Source organism: Apteryx mantelli, chromosome 2, assembly GCF_036417845.1.
Source record: "Apteryx mantelli isolate bAptMan1 chromosome 2, bAptMan1.hap1, whole genome shotgun sequence".
Lineage (NCBI taxonomy): Eukaryota > Metazoa > Chordata > Aves > Apterygiformes > Apterygidae > Apteryx > Apteryx mantelli.
This window is the reverse complement of record NC_089979.1, coordinates 21,927,201-21,952,502: the sequence shown is the minus strand read 5'-3', so window position 1 is coordinate 21,952,502 and position 25,302 is coordinate 21,927,201. Positions and strand designations below refer to the sequence as shown.

Sequence of the window (25,302 nt, the reverse complement as noted above, 5' to 3'; positions counted from 1 at the left end):
GGCAATGTCCTGTAAGCCGATCCTTCATCAGCTTTGCCATCAAACCATGCTAACTCAATGTAACATGTGAGGAACATGTTGCAGGAAGGAGCAAAGCAGATTTGGTGCTTCAGAGTACCCAGGTAACTTAATGACTAAAACTAATCATCCTAAGGGAGGATCTAATCATTATTGCCAGTATAATACCATGTTCTCATGTAACAGAAGGAGGACCTTTGGAGGGCTGCTCCATCCCAACCACCAACCCACTGATAAAGGAGGTTTAGTCTCCAAAGCTGATCCTACCAAAAAAACTCTTGCCCAGTCAGAAGTGACTGTGGCAGTATCCTTCACATTTCAGCACTGGGAAAGATCTTGCTAGTGTGGTCTTCCATAACTATCCCTTGGGATGGAAGTACCTGCCACCAGGGTCATATCTTTAAATTCACCATGCCGGTTCCTGTGATATCACAATAAGTCTTTTAAAGGGTTGCAGCACTTCAAAGATTAGATCTTTGTGGAGCTATCTGCAGGTTGTGTTTGGAAACAGAGCAGTCAAAAGTGCTGTACCAAGGCTGATTCCTTGCACTCGCAGTCCCCTGAGCCATGATGCGTCTTGTCACTTTTCTGTACAGCAACATCCTTCAGGACTATTAGCTGGCTCTGACGCCCAGGACCCTTTCCCGAATGGAAATCCACTGGCTAAGCCGGGCTCGTTCTGTCTCCTCCCCATGTGCCACGGGCACAGACGGCGGGGGGCCCGGCAGCCACCCCCGGGGACCCAGCTTCTCCGCTGGGTGAGTGTCCCGGCGGGGCTCGGCCCCCGGCCAGGGGGCGGCCCCGGCTGGGCCGGGCTGCCCGCGGCGGCGGGACCCCCCGCCCCGCAGCGGGCGGGCGGACGGACGGGGCGGCGGTGCCGGAGCCGCCGAGAGGGAGGGCAGCGCCGGGGGAGGGGCCGGCCGCCACCGGCCCCATAAATAGCCCTCGGCGGGCGGCGGCAGGAGGAGCCGCAGCCGTCGCCGTCGCCGCCGGGGCCGCCGGCAGAGCCAGCACCGCGGACAGCACCCTCCGCTCCGCGCCGCGCCGCGCCCCTCCGCTCCGCGCCGCTCCGCGCCCCACCATGACGGCGGAGACCCACCTGCAGGGCGTGGAGATCTCGGCCGCCCAGTTTTTCGAGATCTGGCACCACTACGACTCCGACGGTGACTCCCTTTCGCCCGGGGCGGGGGCGGGGGGCAGGCCCGCGGCGCGCTCGGGGGGCTCCCGCCGCCCCCCGCAGCCCCGGCTCCGCGGCCCTCCGCGCCGCCTGTCCCGGCCGCGGCCGCCCCGCGCCCCGCAGCGCTCCCCGCGGGGCCGGGGGAGGCAGGGGCTGGGGCCGAGCGGGCTGAGAAGAAGGCCGGGAGCACACGGGCGAGATGTCGCTTCCAGCGGCGGGAAGAGCGGAGAAAGTTGGAGGGATCAGTGACAGCAACCGTAACTCTTTCTGTTGTAGGCAATGGGTACATGGATGGAAAGGAGCTACAGAACTTCATCCAGGAGCTGCAGCAGGCGCGGAAGAAGGCAGGCTTGGTAGGTTAATGTTTCACCCTGCTTTTCTGTCTTCGCTGGGAAAGAAGAGTTTTCTTGAGCAAACTCCAGTGCCCCGGGTCCTTCCGTTCCCTTCTGCCGTCACACTGTCAGTGCACTAACTGGTCCAGCAAAGGGAAGTAGAAGGGTTAGAAACGAGCAGATTTCAAATGAAATAAATCAGCCACTTTGGAAATGCGAGGCCAGGGTCCACCTCCCTGGAGAGCAGGTCCCTTTCACATCTCTCCAGGCTACGAGCTGGTACTTCTCGTAGTGCTTAAAAGTCAAGAAACGCATGCACCTTTTCCTTTTGTCATGGATGGGACCTTGTCCCATTGCAATTAACCTCACCTGATCCAGATATGTATTAATATAAAAGAAAGAAAAGAAAAGAAATGAAAGAAAACACTCCAAGTTAGTTGGACTCTATTTTAACTCCGTGGTTAATGGGCAGTGCAGGTGGAAATGCATTTCTGCCCCTTGGTGGTCAATAAATAGATCTGCAGATGATTGCTAACCACTTTTTGCCCTTCACCTGTTACACATCAGGAATATCGGTACCCAATTCTGGTAGTTAAAATTGTTCAGAGGGACAGCAAAGTTTTTGACAACATTGTCAAAGTAATTTTGTGCATGAGTTATTAAAGCATTAATTATAACTTTCCTACAAACTACACCCACTTGGGAAAAAAACAGAGAGAGAGAGAGAGAGAAATGAATGATTCTCTGTAAAGATTTGAATTATAATAGAAGCAATACCTTTTTAACAAATAGAATACCTTTAAAATAATCAGTTTATAAAATAAGCCACTTAGCATCAAGATAAAATACATTGCATAATGAATCTATTTAAACAGTCTATGCTAAAATACTTACTCCTGAAGTAACAGAAAATAAAATTATACTAACTAGATGACATGTGTGGGTGGGTGAAATAGATTATTACTTTGTAAAAGAATACCTCCAAATTGAGCAATAGCTTTTCAATAATTAACTTTGCTTTTAAAGTTGCTATATATCTTAAAAGTAAATACCAGCAAACTAATATGCATCTTCATTTACTTTGTGGAAAATGATATCTTGCTATTAGTTGTATGAATTAGCCATGCAGCTGAAAAAGCTGTCTCCCAGCAATGCTTCTAATGTTACTGCAGTCTTGGTACCAGTTAATTCTTCATACAGCCATCAGGGAAGGCATGCATTTGCATAAGTGTAAGTTGGAACTAAAATTTCAAAAGGCCTCAAAAAACAGAAAATTATGGAAGGATTGCAGTTTCTAAATGAAAATAAAGTCTACTTTTCTTTGCATAGGAAAGATTAAACATAATTTCAACTGCTTTCCCTTTTAAGTATTTCAACAGAACAAATCTCCCTCCTATATTAGAGTGCAGGAATCCTAACATATCCATTAGAAAAAAGATATTAAAGCTTGTGTATATGTGTTATAAATGGCATTCTTAGTAGCAATGTTGATATAGTATTCAGAAGTTAAAAAATGAGTTAGAAGCTCCAGATCAGGAAAAAATATTTACCATCTTAAAATCAGATTCTTTTCTCTTTCAAAGCAAGTGTGTGTCTCCTCTTAAAAAATAGAAACACGGAAAAGCCTTGCAGAATTGTTCATATCTGCCACCTGCTTCATCATTTATGCTTCTTCCATGACCTCTGCCTGCAATCACACTATATTTTAAAAATGCTCAGATGTTTAATAGAGTTTTTCCTTTGCTATTTCTCTGATTCAAGCCTAATTTTGGAAGGTTCAGCTGAAAAGACCAATCTACAGTAGCCACACAAAAATCAGTACTTCATCTATTGGCTCTGCCTTTGGTTGATGATACCTTGATCCCTGAAGTCTTTTTCTAGATTATGGATATATACCATCTTGGGTTTCAAATCTAAGCTGATTTTTGGATTTGAAGGCTCACTTGCCAAACAAGTATCTCATCTCATCTCACGGGATGCTAATTCAGTAGCTTTAAATTTCTTTTCTTTTGCCAGAAGGGACACAATGAGAAACTAGTGTAGGTTATATGCAATTTCCATGGCTGTCCTTCTTTTAACACCCCAAAGGTTCTTTGTCATCATTAACTTCTGCATTTCAGGTCACTCTCCTGCTCACTATTTTTGAAATATTCAATTATGCATTCTTCGTAGCTGGATTTTACATCAGTCATGCCATATGCATTAAAGAATCACATTGATTCTGTCATTGAATAGGATAATTTAGCATTTCCCAATATTCTTCCCAATTACATAACTATTCAAATTATGTTCTAATTCTAATCCTTTTATTAATCCACTTAGAAAGTCCATACTTTTACAGTTGTTTTTTTTTGAAAGGAGCAGTAGCATGCAACCTGATTCATGTCTGCACCATGACGGGAACTGTCATCATTCCAGAGGGCAGATTTATACCTGGAGGTTTTAGGGCTTAAGCTTTTCTTTGATAACACTGTGTTTTCACTTTACACATTATGTAAAATACTAAATTGCTCCACTGTATTTTCAGGAATGTTGAAAGAAATACCACTTTGCAAAGATGAAAACTGTATAAATATATAAGCATAGCTTCCATTTATGGTGTCCTGTCTTTTACGCAGTATGTTCTCTATTTAGGTCTGCCAATTGCTCAGAGAAACTGTGGGGTATAGTGGCTAACACAGGGGCTGATAGAGACTCAGTGAGCGGATCTTGGATGAGCTATTCTACATCTGTTTCTTACTTTCTCTGCATATAGATAATGACAATATTTTTCCATCTCACAGAAATATGGGATTTAATAGGTATTTATGAATGCAATCATGTAAGTGTTTCTGTACTGCCATCTATCCTTAGATTTTCAAATCATTCCAAAAAAGCTATTTTTTCCACATTTCCACTCAGCTGGATGAATATCTGTTAATTTTTAAGAGGGGAGACTGAGGTGTGAAGGGTTAGTTTCTTAATTTAATTCATAGAGCACTGCATCTGTAACAAGATTAGGACTATGCTTGGTTAAATTTAGGCAAAATTACTGACTGAATACATTTATTTGAATAAGATGACTTAAATAACTCATCAATCAGCTCAAGAGCAGCTGAAGTGAACATCAGAAAAAAAAGAAAAAAACTTTCTAAAGAATGTATTAGAGGATTAGAGGAGTTCTGTTTTGTTTAGCCTGTAAGCAACTATGCTGCTTTTAACGGTTGGACACTGTCTGGCATTGTGGAGGTGCTGCTTGAAAGATTAGTGAAATATTTAACCAGAACTAATTAAAACCCATGTGTCCGAATTCTTCATTTTAACTAATAAGCACACTTGTCCCCACTTTGGGATCATTAGATGAAAGGTGACATTGAAGTGTGTTTTATTAATAATCACATCTTAATTAAAGGCATCACAAATTACTAACCTGCCATGGATGACTTTGACAGAAGTAGGATACTAGGCCATGATTATATCAGCTACGAAGAACTGACATTTCAGTAAGTTTTGGTAGATCAAATTTGGGACAAACTACAATAGACTTCATACAGCTGAAATTCCTTATGTCTCCAGTGAGAGAATCACTTAGGGCCTATATAACCAGATCTATTATAGCAGCTAAAATGTCCAAAGACTGTTGTATCTTCATGTATAACCTTGGAATTATTAATTATTTTAATATAGCTGTAGCCTTGCTTCTTGCTGCATGGTTTACTAGCTCAGCCCTATAAGAAATACAAAGAACAATAAAAAGGATTCATCAGTATTGAAGGTTGATGGCAGCTTATATCAAAGCAAAGAACATCAAGTCAAAGTGTCAAATCATATATTCAAATCTTCACCCCAAGACTGACATCTTTGCCATAGCCTAAAGTGAAGGTAGCCTTTGAGAACAAATGTAGAGTAGGAGCCATAATTTTTACAAAGAACAATTACGCTGACATTACTTTGTCGGATTTAAGGTACTGCTCCAGGTTTTCTCCTTCCCAAGCCTGCCTTTCTATAGTACAGCAGTGAGATCGTGATTCTGTTTTTAAGATAACTAAATATTGAAAAATATGATATCCTTATGGGTTCTTTTAGGGTAAAAATAGCATCCATTGTTCAGGTAAAATCAGTTCAAAGGTGTGGAAAGGCTATTTTCGTGTTCAGATGTGTTATACTAAAATGTTCCTTATTTTGAAGGATTTTGCACTGCCTTCAAGTTATTCATTTACCCTCACCCCAAAAAAAAGAGAGAGAAAGAGAGAAAATTGACTAATGATTACCTATGAACTTCACTGTCATGCTTAAACAAAGGAGCTGCTGTACACATCTTCCAGCACATCTGTCTATAATTTTCTCATTCTGTAAACTAAAATAGGAGTTCAAAGTGTTTAGATGTCAATCATTCACACTGACTATAATATGACTCCTTGGGAATTAAAATTTATGACAATGAGATTATTCATCATAAAAAATTACTCAATTTCATTTAAACTGGAGGAATCTAGCTGCAGTAAGCATGAGTACTAAGTTAACTGTAGTATATGTTATTATTTGGAAATAAGTGATAGAAGAAAATAATAATAATTAATGTTCAAGTACTTTGTATGTGTTTCTCTACATCTTAAAAATAATGATGCTTTTGTTGTAACTTCATAGGATCTAACACCTGAAATGAAAGCGTTTGTGGACCAATATGGGAAGACTGCTGACGGAAAAATAGGAATAGTTGAGGTAAGACAGCCACTTTATAACAAAGTACTGACATGTTTACCTGTAGAAAATACGTTTAGTGCAGAACAATATGAGCATAACATGTAAATATTTTTTATTTTCGGTAACATGGAAAATTTCTTCTTCTGCCCCAGGATCTTTAGTATTTTTCCACTAATGAAATTTTTTTATTAGCAAAAAAACAGTATTCTTTAGCCCTTTTCAGACACTTCACTGCAATTCATTTAACTTTGCAGGCTTTATTCAGTGCAAATAAACGTCAACAGCAATTTAGTTTTCCTGCAAAGTAGCTAACAGCTAAATTTCAGAAATTTAAAGTCTGAAGGGTATATGTGAATTATATCTACATATGATTTTACACTAATGCTTTGTTACAACTCCTATAGTGAGAGTAACACAAAGGAATGCAATGTGACAGTCCTTGGGTATAGTCTATTCTAAAAAAATTCGTATATGGTAAAATAGCACGGAGCATAATAATCATGTTAAGATTAAACAAAACTTTAACAGTAGCTGTGATGCAGTTTGTGAAAGATTTGGATTTCTTATGAATTCCTTTACTGAACTTTAACAGAACTTTAGGCAGAAAAATCAGCTGTTCCTTACCTGGCTTTCCAAAAAAGACAAAGATGCAGCCAGCCAGCCTCTTTTACACTTGCCCGGCTCTTGACAATTTTACAATGCAGGAAGTGGGCAACCACTGTCTTTTCTGTTGCTTTCACTTTTCAGTGCTGCATATCAAAGAGGAGAGTTCTTTGGGTTACAGTTTGAGAAACCACTATTTCAAGCATAAGTCTACAAGTCATTTATGTCACATTGAGTGCAGTGAGACTGCACTCATTTATCATTAAATGCTATTATATATTTTTTCTGGTAATAAGAAATTTGACCTAAAGAGCTAATTAAGAAACAGCTGGAAGCAAGCCAGGTCTTCAAAATTTCTACAGTGACCAACTTTGTGTCAGTAGCTATTTTTGAAATAGAGGACTGAACAGAATCTGTAAAAGTCAGTAGGAAGCATCAGTGCTGATGTAATAGATCATTCCAGGGTATCTTTTCTCCCTTTTCCTGTGTATGAATCCTACATACTTGTTTAAATGCTTCTCAGATTAAGACTAAACTTCCACGGAAGTATGAACAGCTTGTTTCACTTGCAGTTTTTCTCAGCAATTGATTAAAAAAATGCATCTTTTGACAATACTTAGCATCGGTCAAATAATTTTGCATCTAAAAATAACCAGTGTTTATCTGGACTAACATGTTTATTTTTTCACTAACAAATGTTTATGCATTTGGTATTGAAGAATCCTGTTTAATTTAATATTTTTGAATGTGTGTAATAGCAGGCACTGTATGCAAGAAGAATGTGCAGCCGGTGCCTGAAAAACATTGTGGTTGTTTGCTTAGAAAAGATAACTGAGAGTTTTACCTTTCAACTTCTATTTCTGTTTCTGCTATTGACTTAATAGGCAAAAGTGAGCAAATCCATTAGGGTCTAATACTGTAAGGTGATTACCACGTCCAGTGAATTGCTAAACATGCTCAACATCCAGTGAAGCCATTGACTATTGAGAATGCTCAGTTCGCTGACTGAAGGGTTCTTCTCCCTTTATATAGCAGTTTTCTAAAACAATAGCTATATCTTATTTCACTTACATCAGCATGAAGCTTGATTTGGAAAGTGCTGATGGGACTCAGACAAAATATGTTGCACATGCAGAGCAGTACGACATTAAAGTTGACATTTGGACTTGGTTCTTTTCCCTTATAAATAAAATGTCCAGTAATTCCAGATTGCTCCCATTTCATTTACATTGTACATCAACTAGTTTTTCTGAAAAAGTGTATGAATGTGGTTCGAAAAACTTGTGTAAAGATATCCAGAGTCCCAGCCATTGTAATGAATACCGCAGCACAGGAAGGAAAATGTCCTAGTGAATAATAAGCTTCCAGGAAAGATCTATTGACTGAGAAAAAGAGGAGGCCTAGGTGGCTTCACAGAGGAAGGAGTGGATTTTCAACTTGATGCTCAGATAAAGTGTATATTCTGTCTTAGGGAACACACTGCAGATAATAAACTAGCTTTTATCCAGTGCCTTCCAGCTATATGTAGCATCTGATCTGTCCATTAGCTTTTCCTTTTGTAGGAGACCTTTCCTTCCCCTTTTGTACTCATTCAGATCAATACTTTCACTAAAACATAGATGTGGAAGCCCAAGGATCTGAAACTCACAGCGGTGGTATTTCCACATTCAAATTATTTGAAAGCTTACTATTAAAACTACTTACTAGCCTACAAATACTCTTTTTACTTCCATTCTCCATTCTAGGACTTTTAAGAAGTGTTGTATTTATAATTATATGAATTGTAATGAAAGATATTTTAAATAACATTAAGTAACAGTAAAATTTACTTAGAGAATGATTTCTAGAAAATGGTTCTGATCTTGTTTTAAGTATTGAAAGCATTTTTCCTATAAAAAATTATCTCCTACCTCTCACAACCTTGCAGCTGAGTGGAGGGAAGTCAAGCCAGTCTCAGTCTTTGGGATTGTCCTCTGTTACTCATGATGCAGAAATAGCTGACACGTTCTCCATAAAAGTAGCAGAGCTCAGGCTCCCCAGTACAAGAGGGATGTGGCACTACTGGAGCAAGTCCAGCGGAGGGCTACAAAGATGGTTAGGGGACTGGAGCATCTCTCTTATGAGGAAAGGCTGAGAGAGCTGGACCTGTTTAGCCTAGAGAAGAGAAGGCTGAGAGGAGATCTTATCAACGTGTACAAGTATCTGAAGGGAGGGTGTCAAGAGGATGGGACTAGACTCCTTTCAGTAGTGCCCAGAGACAGTACACGAGGCAACGGGCACAAACTGAAACACAGACACTTCCATCTGAACATGAGGAAAAACTTCTTCACTGTGAGGGTGACAGAGCACTGGAACAGGTTGCCCAGAGAGGTTGTGGAGTCTCCTTCTCTGGAGATATTCAAAACACGCCTGGACACGATCCTGCGCAATGTGCTCTAGGTGACCCTGCTTGACCAGTGGGGTTGGACTAGATGATCTCCGGAGGTCCCTTCCAACCTCAACCATTCTGTGATTCTGTGATTCACTAAACTGCTATTGCTCCTTGAGAGTCTGCCACCACAAATGAGAACTTGTAGCAATCACAGTCACTCAAACACACTCTTGGATTCCCCTTACATTTATCCTCAAAAAGAAGTCTTCTTTAGAAATAGCAACAGATTTCTATCTTTCCTCTCAGTAGTGGTATACCTAGGACCTGGAAGTCAAGATGTTTTTCCTGTGATTTCCTCATCCCTTAGCAATACAGTCTTTCAGTGAAAAAGAAATTTAATACTATTTGATGCAAGAGCTAGAAGAACTGAACTTCCCTTTGGCTATATTGTCTCTATTATCCTAAAGCACATGAAAGAAAACAGGAAAGATCTATTTTTGTCAGAAGTCTGAGCTAAAGCCTTGGATATTGAGCTACAACATCTTTGAAAAGTAAAAGCCCATGCATTTCTCTGTATTAGAGTTGCAAAGGGCAGAACAGAGAGTTTAAAATAAGGTAATTTTCTTCCAGAGGTGATGTATTCTGCCCCTCAAATCTAATTTGGTACTGCTAGTGAGTTGTTACTGATTCTTGGAAAGTTACTCTTTCCCAATTAGCAGGCTTGCAAAACTCACCAGAGTTAGCTATAGCTAACAGTACACCACAGTGGAAATTTTGCAATAGTTGTGTGTTTCTAAGTGCTTCAGTGCATCTCTGACTGTGAAGTTGGGATTCATTCACGAGGGTTTCATTCTGATTGCATTGTAGTCATAGGAAAGGATTCCTACCGATTTAGGCATCAAGTATGTGTTGGAAGCTGTGGACTTGCCTCAAACTATCCTACATTTAGGCAGGGATTTGGTAAAACCAAACCATAGTTTTATTATTTCCTTTTATAGAAAATATCCTTCCCCAAAGCAAATGGGTATTTCCTATATCAGATATGTTCCCATATATAGGAGCAAAATGTTGTAAGATGGCGTAAGGAGCCCAGAGAAGACTGAGGGAGTCCAAAATCCCATACAGAGTGATCTAAGGAGCCTTTTCACGTGTTCCTCAGGGCTTTCTAGGTTTTATGGCCAACAGTATAAATTCATGGGCCTATAACCTGACCTTAAGGGAGCCATAGTCTCCGACTTGCACTGAGGAGGTACTGGCCCAGTGTGCAATTCACACGGAAAAGTATCTAGAAAAAAAGATTAGCCTGAAAAAAAGTAATATGTGGCTCACAAGGGAACATTACTACAGGATTGTATAAATTTACTTCTGGCAAGAAGAAACAGGATTATTTTTCCTATTTTCTGGTTGGGGCAAGTACTGGCCTACCTGGTATTCTGTCCCACTGATTATGACTTTTTTTGACTCCCATAAACTCTTTCTCACTGTTGTAATCAGCACCCCCTGTCAACCCCTGCTTATTATTATAAATCTGTCCTCCATTCAACTTTTGTTCTTGAGTAGGAAGAACTGATTTACCCCTAAAACCAAAGCCCCCTGTCATGGCGGAGAAAAAGGCAATTTTTCAATAAATCAGTACTAAGTTACACACATACATATGAACAGGTATTTATCCACATGTGTATACTTTGTTTCTATCTATCTGTAATGGAACAGAATTTGGAAAGCTGCTGACAAAAACATATTGTTTAAGTTGATTAGATTTGATATTCAGCCACTTAGCAAAAGCACTCAGCATGCTCTCTGATGTGCTTGATAGTTTATAATCAACTGCTCCATTTCTGTAGGAAGAGTGCTCTGATGTGTGTTTTCAATTGCACCGTTAGCGAATATAACTGATTTCTTGCACAGATAATTTTAGAGAAACTAGAGATTTGTTTCCATCTCCTTGATGTGCCTGGAGACTGAGAACGATCTGAAGGTGCCGCTGGAATCCGATAAAAAAGCCCAAGCAATTAGGGCAATTGCGCTGAAATAGGCAGATAAAGGGATTTTAGGGTGTGAATTAAATGCACAGAAACAGAAATTTGAATCAAAATTTTAAGATGAGGCTCCAAGAAGTCTGCAGATGTAATTTTTCATAGAATAATGCAGCTAAGAAATCCTTGTTTCTCCATTCTCTCCTCCTAGTAAGCACAGCTGGTCTATTCTTCAAGTAAAAAGTTTTCTTCAATCAAAACACATTTCATACACTTTGAGCACAGAAAAGATATTGGGCTTTTGTTAAAAACAAATGATGATTTTACATTAAATTATATAGCATACTCTCCATCTTGTACATTTTTCAGTGGCCGAAATTGAGTTATAGTAAATGAACATTTTCAATAATCAGTACAATAATGTCTGATTTTTAAAAAAGCTTTTGTATGAGCACAGACATTGGAAAAAACACCCCTGATTTTGCAGGGCTAAAATCCCTTTTGATTTCTTTCTGGCATTTATAGCTCATCTTGAACACACTTCTGAGCCTGACAAATGATCCCCAGTTGCCATCCCCTTAACCCTCCCTGCTTCATTTTCTCCTGTTTTTTTTTTTTACACTTGTTTTTCTGCTTTCCTTACACATGTGTGTTCTTTACATCAGTGTTCCTTTTTCCTTTTACTCAGTAAAAGGATGTGTTCTCTTTCTAGTTTTGCTCAGTACCTGTCAGTAGTCTTTTTTTCCTTGCTTTCTTAATTCATGGTCCTTCTCACTCACTCTCTAAACATCCCTCTTTTTTGCTTTCCTCTTCACACTCATACCAAAGTTTTCACCACAGATCCTAACTTTGCATGAGTGAATTTTTTTTTCCCCTCTCTTTCCCTAGTTACCCCTTTGCTAAAGAGCTTTTTCCTTCCTTTCTCCCTGACCTACAGTTCTGTTTGACCTTGAGGAACACGGCAAAGCTTCAAGCCAGTGGCATTTCAAAGGCATCTTCCAAACATTTCAACCTAAGGGATGAAGTTTCTTACAGGGCCTTCTTATAGGTTGGAGTGAAAAATACCAGCAGCTAGGAAAGCAAAGGAGACATGGTCTGAGACGTGGAGTGTTCAACACACTCAGCTCAAGTCTGCTAAGTGTAGGAAGCACAGCTCCGCTTCTGCGTGGGTCACAACACCAACCAAAGCAATAGCACTCAGCATATGGGGAAAGAGAGCTGTTGGCAAGGTCCTGGCTTTGTAGAAATCCTCTGCTAGCAGCACATATGAAACTGAGACTGAAGTGCCAGCTCTAGGGACAGCTCACTTCCAAGGGAGCTTCCCAATACCTTCAGTGGCATTAAAGGAGTCCAACTCATTGGTGTTATGAAATTGGGAGTAAGAGCATGCCATTGCTCTTACTTATACACATACTTACTCATACAATCTCTCTTGCCTGGAGAGCAATGTAACATCATTCTTATTTGTGGGCTCCGCATATCCACCAAAGATATAGTTACACAAATGGGTAACAAAACTTGAATTTTAAGTCTTCTTAGCTCAATAAGGCAGTCTGATCATGAAGAATTTCATATGCTTTTAAAGGCTCAGCTGGCCTAACAAGGAATCAAACTTTAATCTTTCTTAAAATCTATTACAGCTTGCTCAGATATTACCGACAGAAGAAAATTTCCTGTTGTTCTTTAGGTGCCAGCAGCTAAAGTCAAGTGAAGATTTCATGCAGGTACAGTATGACAATTTTCCCTTTGTAAAGTCATTCAAGACTAGCTTTACATGAATATATAATTAAATCTTTCATGTTCTGATTGCAGACATGGAGAAAATATGACAGTGACCACAGTGGTTTCATTGATTCTGAGGAACTAAAGGTAAACTGATATCTGTGGATATGCGTGAAGTGTGAATAAGCATTGGATTACAGCCTGTGCTGCTGTTTCTTCAGATACCCACCACTGCATGTTTTTGCATTTCAAACATTACTGGAAGACAATATGATTAGCTGATGGTTTTATCACTGGTAAATTACTTTAAGTGAAACTCAGCTCCGATAAATGTTTCTAAAAAGGTTGTTTAATTCAGATCAATGTTTGCCTCAAGTGCCTCAAGGCAGCATATACTCTAGCTTAGAAGCAAGATGATTTTAGCCCTGGGAACACAGATAGGTCTCCGAAAGCTATGCTGTCCTTCTTTTGGTATTTTGGGGAGAGAGCTGTTTTTTTTTTTTTCCAAGGGCATTGCTATTATAAATCACTATGCTGCAGGACAAATTATATTCTCTCAAATATCTTGTAACAGTGCTGTTTCTACTGTAATACTGTTAGGTCAACACAACTGGAATTGCACTGCCTGTGCTTGGTTAGCTTAGTAGAAATTTGGTATCAACTTCATTATTCACAAAGAAGAGCAGAACCAAGATTATTCCGTTAACCATCCTCCCCTTACAGTCTTAACAAAGCTTAAAGCTAGACTGAATTCCTTCCATAATCATAAAACTAACAAACTTGTAGATGCTCACTATACCTGGGGAAGCAGACTCTGAGTTAGAAGGTACTTTTTTTCCACAGTTTAATTACACGTGGTTAGTTACTGTAGCTTTAAACTCAGAGGATCCAAAATAACTCATAGCAAGAGAAAGACCTAGCAGGGTTCATCCATCTATTTGGACTATATTGCCCATATGTGGTGTTCTAAAGAAGAGCTACTTAAGCATTAACCAAAGCACCTGGAGGTCAAGCTGTTTTGAAATCCTTGCAGCTATTTTTTTAGAAAGGGGAATTCACATCATAAAATTCTCATTTTTTTTCCCCCTTTTCCCTTCCTCTTTGAGAACAGTATCTGTATGATGTTCGGTGAGGATCCTGCCTCAAGGTAATCCTCAGACAGAATTGGTGGATCGAAAGTTTGTAGGATCAGGGAGAAGTTACGGGTCATGCACATAACACTGAGAACTTCCCAGTTGTTAGACCGGCTCTTAAAGGCTGTCGCCAGCTATTGTAATTTGAAGTAGACACTAAAAGGCAGGGCTGACGGAGGATCAGCTGGAGAATTAAGAAATTTTACCTAGATCCCTGATGGTCTCATATATCCTGGGCTGAGCAAGCTTGTCTGCAGCAGAGAAATAGCGCATTTTAAAACTTTGAAAATAATGCAGTTTAATTTTAAGACTGATCAATATTTCTTGAAAAGTCCAAACATTTTAAGTACATGCTCTGTAAGGAGTACACCCACTAATAACTTTTTAAAAGAAATTTATCAGGAAATTGGGAAAACTTTACCAATAATAATAGCAGTGAAGGAGGGGGTAGACTCTCCATCACTGGCTGTATTTAGGAGTGGTCAGAAAATATCTCAGATTAAACTATAACTCAGGAAGCTTAGATATAGATGGTCTTGTCTTGAGACATGGTGTACTGGATAGCTTCTCGAACAAAGTCCTTTCCACTCCTATTTTCTATCAAAAGCAGGAAAGATTAAACATGTCTCTGTGACATCTATTTGAAATACTTCTATGATGCTCTTTGTATACAAACTAATAAGAAGGCCTTTCAGTACAGAAGGGATCAGACTGGGAGAACTATACTGGCTATCACTAATATGAGCATTAACACAGTAGCATTCAAGTTAAGGATGTCATCCGTATAGAAAGAGATTTTCTTAGGAGCTACCACCTGTTCTGTCTTGAAATGAGGCCCAAATTTCCAAAGAGACGATGATGCTAATGAAACTAATGAGAGGAGTTATTAGGTATTTCACTGAGCGTTGATAGACCTACAGAAATTTGAGGTCTTGTAGTGCCTTGGTTAAATAAATAGATATTTTTCTTTTTTATTGTCACAAAACTAGGACAGCAATTTAAACCAGTGAATGGGGGAAAATATCTTATTCTTTAAAGAAGAAATGGCTGGTGATGAAAGTCAGGGATACCATGTCAAATTCTCTTTAAAAAAATCTAATGATTGGCTGCATGTATCTGAAGTATAAGGTGAGAAGGAGCAACATAGGTTCACATGTTCACTTCTAGCATCAGGTACTGCCATAGGCAAGGAGAAAACTTGATTAATCATTGATATTTTCTGTGAAATTGTTCCTATGTTGCAAGAAGAGATTAGGCAACCAAGTTTTCCAAGTAGCTTCAAGGTTAATTGATGTAATTTACTGATAGAGCTGATTAGGCAACAGTATACTTGGAGGACAATCTATTTTTCCAAATCCACATACAGCAAATGGCATATAATGCATAGTTTTGTGAGTCACTTTTTCCGAATTAGACTATGCAGTATGCTTGAATCGGTCAAAATAAACTGTTGTATTCTTAACTGTAAATTGCTACTTATTTTCATATTTATTTTGTACTTCATTAGTCATATTAAAGTGGGAGTAAAATAGTATTTCCCATCACTTTACTCTGAAGTTAGCAAGTCAAGCATTTTATGCTGTAGACAAAAATTCACCTGTTACTCCTCTATTTATTTTAACAGAGCTTCTTGAAAGATTTATTACAGAAAGCAAATAAGCAGATTGAAGACTCAAAGCTAACAGAATACACAGAAATAATGGTAAGCTTGTTTACAGGCATTTCATCCAGACTGGATTAATCCAAACTGTGTTTCTCTCTAGCCACTGAAAGGCTCCGAATGACATAGAGACCCCCACCAGGCCCTCATCGTGCTGCGCCAGTCATCCAAACACACAGGCACACCACCAGCACTTCTGCAGCTGCAGAACTTTGATCTGAGATCAAAAGTTTGCAGTGCTGCTAAAAAAAAATTTGCAGGACTTTTGAATCTTCTCTGTTTTTATGTAGTATCAGACCATACCATAGTACGGTGCAAAGAATTTTCCCTGATATGGTTCCTTGTGCCATTAGATGTAAAACTGAAGTCTTTGCAGTTCATAGAAGAAAAATTGTACCTGTCGTAAGATTAATTACATTATTATGTTTCGATCTAATTAATTTGGGGTTATTTATTTTTTATGTTCTGTCTTCCTAGAGTGCTGTAGGGTCTCTCTCTTGTCTCAGATGCCATCAGTGCACAGCAGTTTCTTATCGCATTTACAACATCTCCCTGTTTCTCCCTTATAAGGAGGAGAAATGAATATTTTAGGTAAATACCAGAACAAAACTGTCTCTGCCCAGGTGTTAAATCGGCCACTCCTTAAGGCGTTCCTCCAAGCCCAGCTCTGCGGGACTCCGCCGTAGACACCAGGGTTGCCTTCTGCACGGACGCTTCAAGGAGAAAAAGATTCCGAATTCTTGTCCTCAGGAAAGCAAATGTATAACACTGGATCTTTGTTTTACCAACTAAGTTTCATCCTGAAATACTTTGAGTTATCGAAACCAAGCTAGGTAAACACACCAGACCTCAAACTGGCCCAAAGGTTGATGAGAAAGGTTAATCAAAACGTTTCCTGACTGCTAATTTGTTGCACCAATATCAACCATTTAACCAGAACTGTCCTTGTTTGTTGACTGGTGAAAATATTACATATCCTTTATATTTATTTAGGAAGCTTTCTGACCTTCATCTTAAAGTGCGCTCTGAATACTGCATCTGCAGGAAGACTTAAGGACAAATAATTAAAAGCAATAAGAAAGAAGCTTATAAAGCCAACTCTGCTGTAATCACCTCAGAAACTAGGAAAGAAAACTAATAGAAAACATAAGGCAGTGGCCAGCTGCAAGCTGGCACAGCCAGCCAGTAACAACCCATCAAAAAATGTTGCTATTAGAGCTGCCTTTGCTTACTCCTCCCAGTGTAAATCTCTTTTCACCTGAAAAGCATGCAAGGCAGATGCAAGGAAAGAAAGGGTTAAAAGGAGGCAGGGTCTTGCATAGAAATGAATGTTCATAGATTTTTTTCTAGTCTTCCTTGCTATCTATTGTGTATTAGCAAAGTGAAATCAGATCTTTTTCACAGCATTAATTCCATATTTAAAAGGATACATGCTTATCTCAGTATGGGGCTCTGTTTTTCCTGTTATCTAAAAATTACATGTAAAATTACTATGATTGAAAGTGATGGGATTGAGTGTGGGTGTTTTCAGTACAATGTCTAGCAGTGTTTTGTACAGTTTGCTGCATTGTGATTATTTTATACAGCAAAGGCAAAATAATATATGAAACTAGAAAAATGGAGCTATACAGACATAAAAGTGGGAGAAGAAGTGCCAGGCAGGTGTAATATCTCCAGTGACTTCTAATAATGAATATAAGCTGTTTGTGCGTCTTAAGCAGCAGGAGCTCATCCTTGCAACTGTTGAAAGGAAAACACTATAATGCAATAGGATGATTAAAAATTATTAGAACTAGTATTCAGTCATTTTGTCAAATTATATTATTATATTTATTCCTGTCATTTAATTATAATTATCTGAAAGCATTTACTTTCCCGTTTTTATACTATCAAAAAAAATTACTGATTATCTACAGAATCTGTTCACTCTTCTCTTGAAATATATCACAGAAACAGAATCTGGTCTTTCCTTATACATTTAGACCTGGCAGCCAACTGAATAAAAATGTTTATTATTTTCTGTCTAAAGAAGTGAATGCCTTAAATTCTATTGAGCTTTACCTGAATGCTGTTTTATCTCTAAGGATAAAGAACAATGATGCTACTATCAGATCATGAAATCAGGAGTAAAATGTTATCATGTCAACATTCCCCTCCCTTATAAATAATTACAGGCATGTTCCGGACAGGCGATATTCATCACTGCAGACAGTTTAGAACCTCACAATAGGTTAATCAGAATTGCTCATGTGGTTTCTGATGAGGCTTTTGCAGTAGAATTAATTACTATAAATTACTTCTTCAGTATTTTTCATAAATGTATTGCGTGGCAAATGTGACAGATTGAAAACCAGGGGCCATCATTTCAGAATTAAATAAAGGCAAAATTTCACTGAATTTAAGTTTCACAGGGAAGTGTTTCCTTGTTAGTGTGGATTAATTGTGATTAGTAATGTAAAAATATATATTCTTTCAGCTCAGAATGTTCGATGCAAACAACGATGGAAAGTTGGAGCTTACTGAACTGGCCAGGTATGTCTTCTGTCTCTTTTCACAATAAATATAATTTACCAATTGCTGTTACAGAAACTGTTAAATATTTTGACTTTTGTTTTTTCTCCGCAAAGGCTACTCCCAGTACAGGAAAATTTTCTTATTAAATTTCAGGTATGAGGCTTCACATTCTTAAGATTAAACTGCCAGCATCATACACAATTGATGTAATTAATGGATTTTTTTCCCCTTTTGGTATTTAGGGTGTCAAAATGTGTGCAAAAGAATTCAATAAAGCCTTTGAGATGTATGATCAAGTAAGTCATCAGAAAACCTTTGCATTAATTGAGTAGTTTGATGGCACTCATTTTCTGAATTTGTGGAAAATTAGCCATAACCTCTGGAATGAAAAATAAATGTTTGAAAGTCTTATTAACACTGTTTTTCAGGATGGCAATGGTTATATAGATGAAAATGAACTTGATGCTCTCCTGAAGGATCTGTGTGAAAAGAACAAAAAGGTAAGCCTAGAGGGATTTTTTTCCCCTTAGAGATTAGATTTAATTTGGATTTTAAGGGCACTTTAATCCACCCAATTAAGATAAATATAGAGCTTCTAAGTCATAATTCCTGAAGCCCAGTGCAATTAAAAACCTTGGCAAAAGTCATAGCAGTGTAAATCCTTACCTAAGGGAGTTGTGATTACATAGTAACACCGTCAAAAGCTTGCATCTGAGACATTAGCTATCAACAATCTAACATACGCCTATAAAATGGATAATGTTCAAATATATAAACAATGATTTCAACGTGTTACTGTTGGACAGGCTGGGAACGCCCTTTTTCTTCCTATTTATTTTCTGCCATTGGCAGCAAACTTGCTCGTGCTGGCAACTAAACTGGATTATAAAGCATTATCTGTTCTTTAAATAGGAATTAGACATTAACAACCTTGCGACATACAAGAAAAGCATCATGGCCTTGTCTGACGGAGGAAAGCTTTACCGAGCAGAATTGGCTCTTATTCTCTGTGCTGAGGAAAATTAGACCTCTTCTGTCATGTCCACTTAACTAGTGATGTACTCTATCTACACAATAACTGTGCACTATAAGGGAGTAGGCTGTATTTTTAAATTGCATATAGAAAATTATCCAGGATGTGTGGCACATTCCTTTCAGTTTGTTTCTATACTGTTTGTAATGTACAGTTTTTGTAACTATAAGATTGATAAAGAGAATGTCTGTGTTTGGGCCAGTCTGTATATTCAATAAGAAACTAAAACATGTTGGAGTTGGGTTTTTTTTTTTGCTTTCATAAAAACAGCTAGAAAAAAATTAAACCTGCCGACACTGTTGTGGTCATCATATCCTTTGACACCTGCAACGTTTTTTCTTCTTGATCTCTATAACGAGAAAATCTGAAGATGTCTCTGCAAGTTACAACTAACTATGGGTTTTAAAATGCAAAAATGTGAGGAAAGAAAGAAAGAATTAGTTTTGCAGTAGGAAAGAGGAGTTGGAATGACTGTTCTCCAAAATTTACCAAGGCACTGAGAAATATTTTCAGTTGTCAAACCACCCACTTACAGGTCTGTGCTCTCTGCAGTTTTCAATCACTCTTCCCATTACGAACTCATCGCATATAGACAAAACATTTATAAGCAGCGAAAATCTGGGATAGCTCTCCATACAGTAGTTGACAAAAATATAGTATTTTCAATCTAGTTGTTTAACTTTATTGAATTTAAACATAGGCATTTCAGAAACAAAAACCTTTAATCTGTCTTGGAATCCTGGCTAAATGGCAGGTAGTATAGTTAATACGCAGATTAGCACACGATATTATAAGTGTACCTTTCATGACTATTGCTGTGTCAGAGAATATGACAATCCATTTTCTAAACTATTTTCACATTTTGCAGGTTATAATTATTCTAGTAAATTGCTGTTTTTACATCATATTCTGTGTAATCTATAATTAAATTTAATATCCTAAGACTGTTGGTGTCTAGTTTGTCTATCTCCTGCATTCTTTTTCTGTACCATGTAGATGACAAAACAACTGTTTGAAAAAAATGTGCCTCCTTGGATCTTACATTGAATGTCTAATCTATAATAGTATAAAAATTTAACACCAAAAGAGACAAAAGATCTACTACAGATTTTATACCATATTTAGTTTACATGGTGGGCTCTGCCTTTTATTACGCTAGAGAGGTATTTTTTAAATGGGAATTACAGTATGGAAATGGCTGTCTTCTTCCATCTACATTTTTTTGGCCTGGCTCTGTTTTTATTTTACACCAGTTTTATGCCAGCACAATTCTATAAATGTCCAGGTATACTGGTGTAAGAAGGAAATCGAGCTGTGTCTTAGTCAACAAACCTAAGCTGCCTCCATAGGAAACTATTTCAGAAGCAGTTCCAGGTTAGCAGATTAGCTATATACAACTTCTTGAATGCATTGCTGTGTCTAATTTAACAAGCAGAAAGAAGCAAGTGCATTTTATTTGAAACAAGAGGTCTCAGACAGTGAGGCTCTGGCCCTCCAAGGTCATTCTGTCACTTAGCTCCCGCTGGCGTTAATCCTCTAACTGAGGCCGCACTCCGGCAACGAAATACCCTGGGAGGAGCGGAGTCCGATGGGAAAGTTCAGGAGTGGATGGTGGCAGGATGGGGTCATTGACGGGGAGAAAAGCCACAAAAAATTGAAGTAAGATAAAGCTAAGTCATTTGCACTGCTTTACTCCCACTCCATGCACAGTGATTTAACTTCTCACCTGCTTGTTCTCCTCTTTTCTCTATGCAATGTGAAATATAATTGTGCATGTCAAGTGAAGGAACGGTGAACAGATTATCTGCCTATCAGTACAATAAATGATTGATATTGTTCATACTCTGCACTTGAAACCCTGGATTTTGCCTTATTTTAGCATTTAAAAAATGTAAAGGTAAAAAAAAAAGATACCTTGTACTGTAATAGATATGATGTAAAGTGATTGTTTGCTAAAATTGTTACAGTGAAAGATGAAGTGTTTAAAGTGTTTTGACAAAGAGTCATCACAAAAACTGGAATCTATCCTCCTGAACACAAGTTACCTGTCAAAGATTTGTTCAAACTTCTACTACAGCTGTTACTGATCAGCTGTCCCCTGGTCCTGAACAGCATACGTAAAGCAGTTGTCAGTCACGTCCATGTGGAATGTTTTGTATAGTCATTTCTCGCAAGTATAATTTGGATTAAAAGACAGCAATTTAACAAGACGGTTCCAGCAAATATGTGTGTTACATCAGTGCAATGCAAAGTATAGCAAATATGGTTAAGTCAAAACTGTTGTAGAAACACCAGGATTTAAAATCTCTAAAACACTCCTGGAGACAGCTCTTCACGCCAGGGTCACAGTAGAATGAGGTTTAGGGCAATGATACAGCTGATGCTAGGGAAGACTGCAAGCTCCTTTCTTGTGGTAGACATTTGGTTCCAAAAATATATATATATTAAAGAAAAATAGTAGCATGCAAAAACATTAATTATGTGCAGTAGTGCAGGTATGCTGTATTCCTGCTAAACAGAGAAGCTGACTTACAGGTAGTTGCGTGGGATCTACTTTACTCAAGTTGTTAACTATCTTACTGTCTAAAAATATGTATTTTACTAAAATATAACAGGCATCGTGACTGCCTGCTTCAAGCTTTGCCTACGACACAGGCCGTTAGTGTAGCTCAGGGGTCTCACCACACCAGGAGCCATTAACAACGCCCAACTGACATCTGCGATGTGAACCATTGGCTGCCGTGGAGAATACCTGGTTTCCGATACTGATTTTTTCACTGATGATTTAACGGGGATTGAGCACGGGGCTTGAAGCAAGTGCGTTAGCAATCATTCACTGCGGCACGGAGGCCCTCCCTGTTCTAGTCCAAACATTTCATGCACAGTATCGGGGTGCTACTTACAAATCCATCAATGATGCACCTTTAATAGGATTACCCAGGCAAGCTTAAGAAATTTCTGGATAGCATATTCCATACTAGCAAATATCAGATACCAATCAGTAGGCTGAAAGCTGGTACTGCTTCTTTAGAAGATGAACCTCATCTTACAAAATATGCATACGCTGCTGCTAAAATTGCATTTAAACTAGGATTAGGTGTTTATGTTGTTAGGCAATGTTAGCTTTTTCTGATTAATTTCCATTGGGCATCGTGCATTTATACTAAGCCCTCATCATAATAATTTCATTATTGAAACACACTGAAATCCACACCTACTTGCTACAAGGAGGCTCAGAATCCATATTTAGGCACCTAAATATATATGGCCTGATTTTCTGAAGTGCTGGGCACCTCCAGATCCCTCTGAAATCAAAGGAAGTTGTTCTGCACCAAATAAAAGCAGGCCAATGCACTAAAATCCCCTTCAATGGTTCACAGAAGGGCTTCAGTCCCTGAAAGGTTCATTGTGAATTAAAGAAAGTTCCCCTTAGGTGCAAAGTTGGCCTGAATCTCTCTGGTGAGTAGGGCAATGAAGGAAAGATAAAGACGCTACCTTTTTTTTTAAGGTTAGGGTCAAGAAGCAGTATTTATTTTAAACTGCAAAAGCTCTCAGAATTCTTAAAGTATTTTTGCATAGGAACTCATTGCAATTTGCTGTGGAAGGGATACGTTTCTGAACTGATATCCTAAAAGTTTACTTTCAAAACAAAGGTCATGTATGGACAGAGCAATATTAGAGTGGTGGCTGAGCCAAAGAAATTGTGGATCCGTGTGTTTAAAGTCAGGTAGTGGATTTTTGACATTTACTATGTCTGCTGTTATGGCACCTAAACACCATGGTGCCTACTACAGAGATATCCGGTAAAACTAGTTTTAGCAGTGCTAGGCCTATCTCCCTTCTCTCTTCTGTCCTTTCTCCTCCATTTCATTCTTACCCTACCAAAAATGTCTCTGCTTTCAATATCTCAAAAATACACTAGACAACATGCAGGATAAAAAAAAAGCATGTCAGATTAAAGAAAAAAAGTTCTGTTATCATCATTTTACACTTAGGGAACAGGGATGTTACCATAAGACTATGTGGCACCTAGCAGTGCATCCTAGCCCCCAGACCCAAAGCCAGGTATATACCTGATCCTAACTTAATGCTGAAACTAGGCCTGGAAATGTGCTCTTTTCTTGAACTTTTCCATCCCTGCCCCACTCAGGACCTATTTTTTTGGTGACCCTGCTTGAGCAGGGCAGTTGGACTTAGACAATCTCCAGAGGTCCCTTCCAACTTCAACCTTTCTGTGCTTCTGTGAAAAGGAGCCATGATGTGCTCCAGCCAGTTTCCCCAATTCAGATGGCCAAGTCCTGAGGGAGTGCTGCAAAGCGCACCTGCCCTGCAGTGCAGGTGCAATGGAAATAACTTGCTTCAAGTCACACAAAGTTTAAGGTAATGTTGGAGACTGAACCCAGGTCTCCTGGATGTCAGTCCTGTCCTTCAACTACATGAAGAATCTTCCTATAGAAAAAGTTGCACATACCTATGGATGCACGAAACCAGTGGAAAACTACTTATTTTTACCGATAGCCCAACTCCAGACAATTCCCTAATGAACATAGCAGAGAAGTACTTGGTCATACCATGGCTCACGAGAATATCTTTGAAGTGTTTGTTCATTGTTCCGAAACACTTTAAAATGTGACAAAACCTTATATGCAAGTGTGTCCCGTATGAAGAGAAAAATTAAGTATCTGTGGAGGATGATGAGCAAATTACTTTTGGGGAGGAGACATGGATTTGATCTCCACAGTAGTCCAACCAAAATTCAGGATGCTTTAAAAAGAGCTTTATAGTATGTTTAAGAGACACTTTGAAGGCTGCTGTGATCAACTAGTTTGCTTTGTTTTATTATCTGTGGCATAGAGGATACTCAATCCCCTATAGGACCCACACTATCAGGAGACCGAGAGCATATCTATACATTCAGATGTACACAAATTACATCGGTACTTGGCAAAAGAAAGCTGGCACTTTCCACAACTGGAAGCAATGTTATTACTCCACCAAACCCATGCTAATATAGTCCATCCTTTCAGCAGAACATTTGCCTTAACACAGTGCTGAAGTAAGCTATCAAGTGATTTCAAAGTCAGATGCTGGCATATATTAGTATGGCTTGAAGTGTGAGTAAAAGGACTAGACAACTGCCATCACTTGAAGGAAGACACCCTTGAACTGCTTTTATATTCCTGATTCTTAAATCACTGTGTATCAGTCTCAAAGCACATACAAGCATGGACATAGGGATGCATGCATGGATGGAAGAAGTTTGAGATAAAATAGAATTTTAAGAAATGGCATGGATTTCAGGCTGTAAAGGTGTCATGGAGGAGTGATGCACTTCACTCGTAAGAGGGAAGTAGCACTATGTTTATTACAGTAAGTAAAGTTCAGTCGTAAATAAAAATGATTTAACAAGGTTCCATTGGCAAGGTTCACCCAGTTATTTACTGCATGAAGGACAGGCTCAGATGCACGCACAATGGAGACCCTCCCGTTGAGTCATGAGGTTCAAAAAGGACCCCCTTGCTTTCTAAACTCCTTCTGAGAGGAGCATGGGTGTGGCTGGATCCAATCTTAGTCCCAGACTTGGTCAACAGTTCATGTCTAAAGGAGTATGTGCGAAGGGGACCATCCTGTTGAGTCATGAGGTTCGGAAAGGACCCCCTTGTTCTCCAAACTCCTGAGAGGAGCCTAGGTGCGGCTGGATCCAGTCCTAGTCTCAGACTTGGTCAACGGTTTATGTCTAAGGGGTTATGCGCACAATCAATCAATCAGAGATATAACTCAGCAAAGTTTTGCGAAGTTCACAAAAGTTCAGCATGCTTTAATCACTTACCGAGGATCTGTGGCGGGTAAGGAATCTCTCAACCTTGAGGAGTAACCTTGAGAGGCGTCCCTGCTCAAGAGGAGGTTCTGCAGTGCAGCCCACTGCCGTGCAGGAGAGCTCAATGGACTCTGGGCTGCCCCCTATTTATGGGGGGAGAGATGATTGACTCAGTCATATTTGCATGCTAGATGGGCCTCAGTTGGCACATGCTCAATCAGCCCCTGCACACGTGCTGTTTACAGGGAGGTCAGGTTGAAGG

The 25,302-nt window shown here is 39.1% G+C and overlaps 1 protein-coding gene across 1 annotated transcript; it reads left to right on the top strand.

The window, feature by feature from the left end:
• Positions 1–1,021: 1,021 nt before the first annotated feature.
• Positions 1,022–21,425, top strand: CALB1 (calbindin 1). The gene is made up of 11 exons (XM_067292290.1): positions 1,022–1,181; positions 1,472–1,548; positions 6,154–6,228; positions 12,801–12,884; positions 12,973–13,029; positions 15,640–15,717; positions 18,152–18,207; positions 18,303–18,342; positions 18,432–18,485; positions 18,618–18,689; positions 19,102–21,425. The coding sequence occupies exons 1-11, from the start codon at positions 1,100–1,102 to the stop codon at positions 19,213–19,215; spliced, it is 789 nt and encodes a 262-aa protein (XP_067148391.1). The 5' UTR covers positions 1,022–1,099; the 3' UTR covers positions 19,216–21,425.
• Positions 21,426–25,302: the final 3,877 nt, after the last annotated feature.